The sequence below is a fragment of the Cynocephalus volans genome, chromosome 5 (assembly GCF_027409185.1).
Source record: "Cynocephalus volans isolate mCynVol1 chromosome 5, mCynVol1.pri, whole genome shotgun sequence".
In the NCBI taxonomy this organism is placed as follows: Eukaryota; Metazoa; Chordata; class Mammalia; order Dermoptera; family Cynocephalidae; genus Cynocephalus; species Cynocephalus volans.
This window is the reverse complement of record NC_084464.1, coordinates 152,941,712-152,951,701: the sequence shown is the minus strand read 5'-3', so window position 1 is coordinate 152,951,701 and position 9,990 is coordinate 152,941,712. Positions and strand designations below refer to the sequence as shown.

The 9,990-nt window shown below is 41.1% G+C and overlaps 1 protein-coding gene across 3 annotated transcripts in view; it reads left to right on the top strand.

The window, feature by feature from the left end:
* Positions 1 to 9,285: 9,285 nt before the first annotated feature.
* Positions 9,286 to 9,990, top strand: part of CNKSR3 (CNKSR family member 3) — a 90,652-nt gene continuing 89,947 nt past the window's right edge. For all 3 annotated transcript variants that reach the window (XM_063098485.1, XM_063098487.1, XM_063098486.1), the window contains exon 1: positions 9,286 to 9,806. In XM_063098485.1, coding sequence (XP_062954555.1) covers positions 9,755 to 9,806 — 52 coding nt within the window. In that variant the 5' untranslated portion in view covers positions 9,286 to 9,754. The remainder of the gene's footprint in view (positions 9,807 to 9,990) is intronic.

The following is a 9,990-nucleotide window of genomic DNA, read 5'->3' as shown; positions in this document are numbered from 1 at the left end:
TTCTGATGGGATGGGATTGACAATGGATAAATTAATACGTTTGAGATAGTGACATATTATACACTTATGTGTAGAAATGGGGGAAATATTCCATATTCATCATCTGTTGATGCATAACTTCCCCCCAAGCTTAGCCCCTTAAAACAATAAACGTTTCAGTTTTTGTGATCTAGGAGCAGCTTAGTTGGATGGTTCAGCTCAGAATCTTTCATAGGTTGAAGTCAAGATGTTGGCCAGGGCTGCGGTCATCTGAAGGCTTTATTGAGGGTGAAGGATTACTTCCGAGGTAGCCAACTCCCATGGCTGGTAAGTTAGTGCTGGTCCTTGCCAAGAAGACTCAATTCCTCACCACGTGGACCTTCCTATAGTGCTGCTTGTGTGTCCTCACAACACGGAGGCTGGCTTCTCCCACAGGGGAGTGACCTAAGAGAAAGACAGGCAGAAGCCAATGTCCTTTAATGATAGTTTCAAAGTCACATATCCTCACTTCTGCCATATTCTGTTAGAAGCAAGTCACACATTCAAGGGGAGAAGAATTAGGCTCTACCTCTTAAAGGGGAGATATCAAAGAATTTGTGGACATATTTTAAAACCACCATAATTACTCTGGTGCATTTAAAAAAATTAAATAGTATGCTTCAGAGACATTTAAAAATTAGTTATGTCTTGTTTTATTCCTATTGTTTGTTAGTATATAATACCTTGTTATGCTTTGTTTTATATCTGTTATTGTCACTTACTAATATTGTTGGGCAAAGAGTCATTGAAAATTTAGATTTCCTGAGCGTTACTCTTCTAATTACTTTGGTTGCTCCAAAGCTGTCACCACTATTTAGAGTTCCCTTAATAAAAATATCTGAGATTTTTCTTTTTTATGTATGAGATTAGTTGATGAATTTAAGATTCCTTATTGTTATTTCACATTTGTATTGAACATGATTTGCCTACATGAATGGGACACTGGAATTACAAGGTCCAGGGGTAAAACAAAATCTCCTCTTAGCTTGATTTAGCCATTCCACAATGTGCACATATATCAAAACATGTTATACAATGAGTATATCTAACATATGTACAATTTTCATTTGCCAAGTTAAAAAATCTCCTCTGGTTCCCAAATAAGTTAATTTTGGTGGTGCATCTACAGTCTGCAGAAGTGTAGCTCTTGTGTGGACCCCACCTAGGATTGTTTGTATGTAAATGTTGTAAGATGGAATGAAAATTTTGGTCAGCTACATTTTAGTCCTGAAACCTGATGGGAGATTCTGCATGGTTGCTCAGAGGATATAAATAGGATATAAAGAAATGTGGGTGAAAGTAATTCTTTGGCCACTTGGCTACAATATTTGCATATTTGACTGGAAGGGATGAATGACTTTCTTTTGTGTCCTGTATGTAATGACAGTCACAGGGTTTCTCTCTTAATGACTGAAATGGTAAATTTGGAATTCATCAAGCTCGACTTTTCTCCATGATTGGACTTCTCCCTTGGGCAGTCTTCCATGAGAAGCCTTTAGGGAGTCTTTAAAAGTGTGGCAGCCTTACTGGAGATTGACAGTGGCTTAGGCTCTGGACCTTTAAAGATAAAGGACTCTTGTTAACTACATAAGGCTCCCTTTCCCACAAGGGAATGCTTTTAAGTTTCTTAGTGGATTAATTAGTAACTGAAGATATCATTCCTTGAATTGTTCCCACATTTACGACACATAACTGCAGAAACTTTTACGACAAGTAACTACAGAAACTGGTATCAGAAGAAGTAGTAAGAAAAAAGTCATATAAAAAATAATCAGTTAAATTTCAGACCTTGTCAATTATGTAGAGATTTCCTCTCTATTGGATCATGTCCTTTTTAGAAGAAGCTGTCGATGGAGCCAGATGTTAAAGAGAAAAGGGAGTAGGTCAGAGTCACTTCTCCCTTCGCGTTGGTGGGAGAGTTAGCATCTTAAATATTTGAGGCATTTCTAGTGGCAGAGTGACATGGACTGAAGAGGATGGAAGCTCCTTGTCTCAAAAAGACATAGTATTTTATGACATGATTGCTGAATGGAAAAACAGCAAATGACAATTAAAGCCACACTTGCATCCAGAAATTCTTTTGGATGAGTGGAGGCATACCTGAGATATATTTATACTGATTTTCAAACAATGTTAAGCAGTGTTGCAATGGTTAAACTTTTATCTGGTTCTGATACCAGAAAGATGAATGTCATTTGGTTCTGACACCAGAAAGATGAGTTATCATTACTCAGTGAAGGGATGTGTGAGCTACCAGGACCTTCCAGCACATTATTTTGGAAAAGCAAAATCATTGATTTTGGATTTTCACTCTTTGTAAAATATTAATTTAATTAGAGGTCATTTTGTGGATATTTTTCATATGAGAGGGGAAAAAAAGGAACAAGAGCCACAGAACTAAACAGAATATATATTAAAAAAAAAAAAAAAAAAGGGGCCCGTGGCTGACTTGGGAGAGTGTGGTGTTGATAACACCAAGGCCACGGGTTCGGATTCCTATATAGGCATGGCCATTCAGCTCACTTGGGACAGAGTGGTGCTGACAACACCACGTCAAGGGTTGAGATCCCCTTACCGATCATCTTAAAAAAAAAAAAATTCAATGAAATTAAAGTTCAAATAGTGTTTGCCTCTGGGTTGGGGAGAAGGCAGAGTGAAGGAGGCTGGAAGTCAGATGGTCTTAAGTGAAATGGGAGCCTCTCACTTGATATCAAGTGTGTTAGTCAGGATTCTTCAGAGAAATAGAACCAATAGGATACACCAATAAACATGTACACATGTGTATGTGTGTATATGGAAAGACTCCTATTATCTTCTAATTCCATTTTACCATGAACTTTTTGAAGTACCCTTGTGTGTGTGTGGGGGGGTATTAGTATCTTTATTTATTAATTTTAAAATTTATTATGGGAATTGGATCACATGATTATGAAGGCTAAGAAGTCCTACTCTCTGCTGACTGCAAGCTGGAGAAGCAGAGAATCTGGTGGCGTTATTTAGCCCAAGTTTGAAGGCCTGAGAACCAGTGTGTGTGTGAGGCTGGGGGGAGCTGCTGGTGTAAGTCCTGGAGTCCGAATGCCAGAGAACTAGGAACTCTGATGTCCAAGGACAGAGGAGATGGATGTCCCAGCTCAAGGAAAGAGAGACCACATTTGTCCTTCCTCTGCTTTTTGTTCTATTTGGGCCCTCAGTGGGTTGGATAATGCCCACACACATAGGTAAGGGTGATCTTTACTCAGGTTACCAGTTCAAATGCTAATCTCATCTAGAAAGATCCTCGCAGACACATCCAGAAATAATGTTTGACCGGCTATCTGGACATCCCTCAGCCCAGTCAAGTTGACACATAAAATTAGCTATCACACTAGGTGACATTCCTTTCTTGGGGAGCCAGACCCTCAAGGAGGAACCTGAGTTGGCATCTGATGACTGTAATGGTAATGCGTATTTCTCTGTGCATTTAATATTTTGTTTATTTTATTTTAATGTCGACAGAAGTGCCTCAGTTTGACAACCAAAGTATGACTTGCTATCATTACATTATGGATAACTTCTGATAAACTGTGTAGCTTTATGCTACATTAAAATACATAAACAATATAGAGAATCCTAAATCTTTCTTTTTTCTCTCTGATTATCACTATGCCATTTCCAATTTTCAAAGCCAATGTCTCATATAATCATTTATATGAGTTTATATAATCATTGTAAGCCATGTAGACTTACAGTAGACAAGAAGAAATTGATCAAGTCCCTCATTAAAAAATGCCTTCCTGGCTGGCCAGTTAGCTTAGTTGGTTAGAGCACAATGCACAATGTGATAACCCCAAGATCAAGAGTTTGGATGCCCAAACTGGTCAGCTGCCAAAAAACGTGGCTTTCCCCTCAGCTGCCCTCAACAACTATCTCACTATTAGAAAAGAGAATTTTAAAGCTAGAAGGATCCTAAATGTTCCTTTGGACCCAAATCCTCAATACACAGGATATGTATATATCCCAAGAGGCTGACTCGCTCAAGGTTACATGGCTTGTTATAGACTGGTTAAGAGATTGGCATAATAAAATTAGTTGGGATCTCAGAATTCTTCTTTAAAACATGATTTTTTTTTTTTTTTTTCCCTGAGAAAAGGGATATCTTAGGCCAGCACCTTAGCGAAGATGAAGTCATTTAAAAAGAGGACATGGACACCGAGGGGGAGGAGGTGACACGTGGGGCCATTTGGTCTCCTCAATTTTATTGCCTGGGTCCTCGCAGGTGAGGCCGGGGTTGTATTTGTCTTCTTGTTCTCACTCCTTGTTCCACGTGGCCGCCCAATGTGTCCCCCCCTCGCCCGCGATGTTCTGGAACAGAGCAGAAGTGAGGCCTGTGGGCTGCACTCACTTCCTGGTGTTACTCAGGTGCTGCCTTGGTCTCTCCACACAGAAGCAGCAGGGGTGTCCTCTGAAACTAAAAGCAAAATTTACATGAAACAAATGGAAAAAGAGATTTCATCTGGGAGTTTTTTCAGAATGGAATGCGTAAGTGTTAAAACTATAAAATAATTACTGTTGCTATCATTTGTAAGCCGGTTGTGGATTTCAACAACCATTTTGCTGACTTTTTTGGCAGCAAGTGTGAGTTTTCCTGTTCAATTAGACCTTTGGGAATGCTCTCAAAATCCCATGGAATCATCTGACTCCCTACAGGAAAACACTGATTGGTATTAATTTTCATCCCTTCCCTTTTGATGCTGAAGTAGACTGAAGCACTTCCTGCTTTTCTAATACAGTCTTTTTCTGTCCACCTTTTCCCCATCCCAAATGATTATAGCATTTCCAAATGTAAGGGGCTAGTTGTGAAAAATGAAGGAATAGAGTCCTGTTACAAGCTCAAATGTCGAAGGAGCCCAAGTGGGAAACATAAATGTGCTTTTAGTAAAAATCTGGACATGTTGATTAGTGGTGACTTCAGAATTTAAATAGCCTTGGTAGGTTGAAACTAGAAGAAATTGTCCTCCTCTGTATGCACTTGTAGCTAAGTAGTGGAAGAGCAAACAACTTTTAGATGGATCTCAAGTTCATTAAAGCTGCTTAGTGATAGTCTGGAGCATTTGAATATATATTTCAATTTGATTTGAAATGGCATTATAAAATATTTCTGTTATGCCAAACTCAGAAAAACATAAAACAGCATATAGACAATTATTTTTATATCTTTGTTAACACTGTAGAGAGCTTTTTGTTTTTAATTTTAGCTTAGTGTGTTTAAGATACTCAAATCTGTGTTTTATTCCTAATGTTAAAAGTTTACTTGGCCTAATTTAATTATTGTTTTATTTTTAGGTTTAGAATGACTTTCATTAATCTTTTTTCACCCTGAGACTTTGTCATTGTCAACATAGAACTTATGTTTAAAACAAAAATCACTGAGTTTTGAAACTCTTGGTATTATATTTACTTGCTCAGATTATGACTCCCACAAAATTAAATTGAAACTGCAAGAACAACTGGTACGAATGGCATTCTGTTCTTTTTGGACACTGCAACTCGATGGCTGTAACGAAAAGTAAGCATAAATCCATGGAGAAAAATGTAGGATAGGTTGTCCCTTCTCTGTCTCTAGCATACTCCTTTGTTAGGTGGTTTGGCACTTGAGGGTAAGGAGGCTCAAATCTTTTGTGGGTATTGCCTCGTATAACAAATCTTTGGAAATATAGCTCTAAACCATTGGAAACAGAATTTAACACAGTCAATGTTTCTCTTTTGATAAGAAAAGTTTAATCAACTTTTCCAAGTGTGATTTAAAATAAGTGAGGTTTTTGAATATTTATCCAATTGACATTGATCTTTGAGTTACAAATAGGGCTGTAAAAGAAAGCCAGATTTCAGCTTTCCTTTTGTAGGATGACTTAATGAATGTACTTGAATGATCAAAAGAATTCGAATAAGTAGGGCAGCCCTTGTAAGATTAAAAAAAATGAAAAGAGTTTGAGGACTCACTACCTGAATTATCTGATGAAGAGACTGGCACATTTAGAGAGATAACTACGTTACTACGGTGTGAAGAATCCGGACCACATGGGATAGAATGGAAGACTAGCTCATCAGCAGCCTGGATAATTTAGTTAACCAGTGCTGACTTCACAGTGAGGTAATGTCATAGATAAGAATACTTAGTTCTAACTGTAGAATAGTTCCCAGGCAGCAATTTGCAGAATTGTTTGGTATTTCTAACGATAAAAGATGACGTAAGAGACTTGCATGAGACAATTATATGGGAAAAAAAAATTTTTTTGAATGTTCTGAAAATAGTAAAAGAAGCAATGTGATGGGAAGAAAATGATAATCAAGGAAGGACCTCAGGTAAAGTTGAATATTAGAAACAGCTTGCTTTATTATTATTTTTTCTTCATTCTGGAAAACATTGTTTTGAATTGGGGAAGGAGAATGAATCTTTACAGATTGATGATTTATTTAAAAATTTGCTTATTTTGCACCTCCTGTATTCATGAAATAAATTACAGTATCTAACTCTAACCCAAAACGCTCTATTCCCAGATTGCAAATTAAATTTTGTTTTTTCAAATTTGGCTCAAAATGTTAATATCACATAGATCCTCAGAACTCCCTTTTCTGGGTTTATTTACCAGGGTACTTTCCTCTGATTAAAAACTACAGAGAAAAGTCTGCCCTTAGAAAATCACATGATATCTTTGATCTATAAAGAAATGCTCATTCATTTCTGAATCCCCCTTGTGCCCAGTTTAGTGCCTTAATATGTATTTCACTGATTGATAACCTAAATCTGCAAGGAGACCCAAAGTAAGAAAAGTGAAGAAGCTAAAAAGAGAAGTCTAGAACACCTGGTTTCTAGTATCGGTTCTTCACATTCAATTCAATTACCAAAAGATTTATTCAGCTTCTTGTATATGCAAGGAATTGTAGTAAATATTTAGGTGCAAATAAAGAGTTCAGCTTCTAAAAAATGCATAGCTGCAGTTTGGTAGTACACGATGTAATGTTATAGCTACAAATTATAGCTAGCAGAGAAGAAAAATTAGCAAGTTTGTAAATAATCATTTTAGATATACTTTAACTTCTAAAGCTATTTACCTAAGATCCTGCCTTTATTATATGTCACGAGTGACTTCATATGGCCTCAAGTTTGCATTTCAGTTTGAAAGGCGGGCCTCCCTAAAACTTTCACATGCTAACAGCTGTAATTATGGTAGAAGGCCTTCTTTAAAAAGTAATTAGCCTTCAGGACTTAAGTGTAAACAGAACGCTAATTCATTTAGATGGTTAATTGGTCTTCCGGGTAAGTGGTCTTAGCATGGCTTTCCTCTTTTAGCTATCCTGTATTTATGTGTTGAGTACAGTGTGTTGACTCAGTGGGATGAGGTTTTGCAAACTCTTGCTGACTCAAGAATTTCAGCTTTTAATTCTCTAGTAAAAACCAATGCAAATAAATCTGAAAACATGAGAATATCAAGTAAAATTCTATGGTGAAATCATAACATTTGACTTTTTCTTTGTAATTATGGGGACTGTATTACCTGGTTCATTCATGTTATTCTGACATAATTATTGATAGCACCCCCTTTCACACTCAGGAGTATTTTGATTTGGAGATAAATTATGTAGTCATCCTAATCATAATCAAAAATGACACAACAAATATTGATTGCTGTAACTAAAGGTGTGGAAAAGATTGGTTACATTTTCCAGTGATCCCAATGACAAATGTCAAGAAACTTCTCCTTACTGCCATAAAGATGGTTAATAGTGGATGACATTAAGTTTAAAAAGTCGTTTTTTATAAAAGGATTACTGCTATACCAGGAATTTTGTCATTGCCTTTGCCAAGTTTCCTCATCTGCCAATCACTTTTGCTCAAAAAAAAAAAAAAATTATTGGGTTTGATAGCTGCATGTCTTTGTGTTGCTGTGGTTCCTGTCTTATAGATAAGTTGCATGGGAGGTGTGTCTGATGTTGTTTTGAATTCCTTAATGGTTCTTCTGTTTGGTTACTCCAGTTCTTCACACTGTGCAATGGAAGTTAGGCTTGCTGCTAGCCATTTTCCCCACATGTGCACCTAAACAGTCCTGTTTAAGTAGTACATATCACACTAATTTAACAAATATGGGACGAATGCAGTGGCTGGCACATAGGAGGCATTCACAAATATTTATTGAATGAACAAATACCAGCCCTGCCTTTGATTGTGTGTGGGTGCTACCAGCTAGGAAGAGGGAGAGAAGAGAAAACTCTGATATCAGGTAGATTTTGCCCTTAAGGAGTTAACAGTCTCCAAGGGGAAGATGTAAATAAATAACCATAACTGAAAGTCAGAATCATTAAGTGCCAAAAGAATCTCTAAGCGTGAGTGGGAGGTCCAGCTCCCTGAGGCTGGGGAGGGGACATAGGGAAAGCTTGAAGAGAAGACGACTTTTGAATTGAGCATTTCCCCCCAGTTCAGGGTTAACTTTGGCCCCCTTGAGTCCCGTGAATGTGGAAGGACCCTCCCTCTGTCAGTCGCTGATATTGTGCACACGCTTTTTTTTTTGGCTGGCTAACAACTTTCCCCTCACGGTTAATGACTAATCCAAAAGGGCATTAGCTCACTTCGCAAATATGAGTATTATAATATGGCAAAACGTGACTCTAAAAGCTACCAATCTATTATGATTCATTTTAGTTACGAAGTTGAAATACGGCAGTCGCATTAAAAGAGAAGTGAGTTCATTGCCACCATTTCATCCAAAGCATAAATAAAATAAAATCGTTCTACTTTAAGAAACTTAAAGTGAACATGGCTTAGTGGCTGAGCAATCTCGTGATACAAAGCATTTAACATGAACAGAACATGCAGATCCTACTTTTTTTTTTTTTTTTTTTTAGTGTATCGTTGCTCACACCGAGACAGACTGTTCTGCTACCAATAGCACCGGGGCCTCCCACGAGCCGACGGGCTCTGCAGGATGCACGCACGACCTACAACCCGCCCCCTGAAAAGGAAAGTGGGGCCGGGACGCGGGGGTGGTGGTGGTGGTGCGACAAGGGCTGCAAGAGGGAAAGTAACCGGAGCCTGCCGTTCCGGGGGACCCGCCCCTCCCACGAGTCTCTCTCGGGGCTCCGGCCCCGCCCCCACTCTTATTCGGGTCGCCACCCCCCGGAGCTGAAACTTTGTAACCCGAGCGCGGGCTCTGCGCTCCTCCCTGCCAGGGCGGCCCGGAGGGCGGCGCAGGAGGTGGGACCTGCGGGCGGGAAGGCTCGGGGACGCCAGCGCACGCGGAGCGGGGACCCCAGGAGAGCGCGCCGCCGAGGGGAGGAGCGCAGGGGAGCCGATCGCGCGCCGGGAGGGCTGGGGACGTGGTCTCGGGCCGGGAGGCTCCCGCGCACAGCCGAGGCCGGGGGGTCTGGGGCCGCACCCCGCGGGCCCGCAGCTGCCGTCACCCAGGAGCGGCAGCTGTGCCCGGGGTCCCAGCGGCGGCGGGAGCAGGCAGAGGAGCTGCAGCTGGACGGTGGCAGCTGGAAGAGGAACCGCACAGCTGTCCCGTGTCCCGGCCAGAGGGCCGCGCTCCCCTCGCTGAGCCGAGCTGGGATGACCCGCTGACCGCGGCCATGCAGCCTTGACCGGGACGCTCCGGCGCGCAGGGGACGAGCCGCGGGGCGTGCCCTCCCGGAAAGGGGCACCGGGGCGCAGGCAGCGGCTCTACCTCCGACTCTAGCCCAGCGGGGAGCGAAGCTACCTACCATGGAACCCGTGACCAAGTGGAGCCCCAAACAAGTGGTGGACTGGACTAGAGGTGAGCGGGCCTTGGGGAGCCCGGAGTCCTCCAGCCCCGGGAAGATAGGGTCGGGGGTGCCCGGCCACTCCTGCAGGCGAGAAGCAGCGAGAACGCAGCGCGGTGACAATGCAAACTTCTGCCCAGTGGCCTGTGCGCCCCTCTCTCTTGTGCTGGCTCCGGGTTGTTCCGTTCCGGGGTGCGG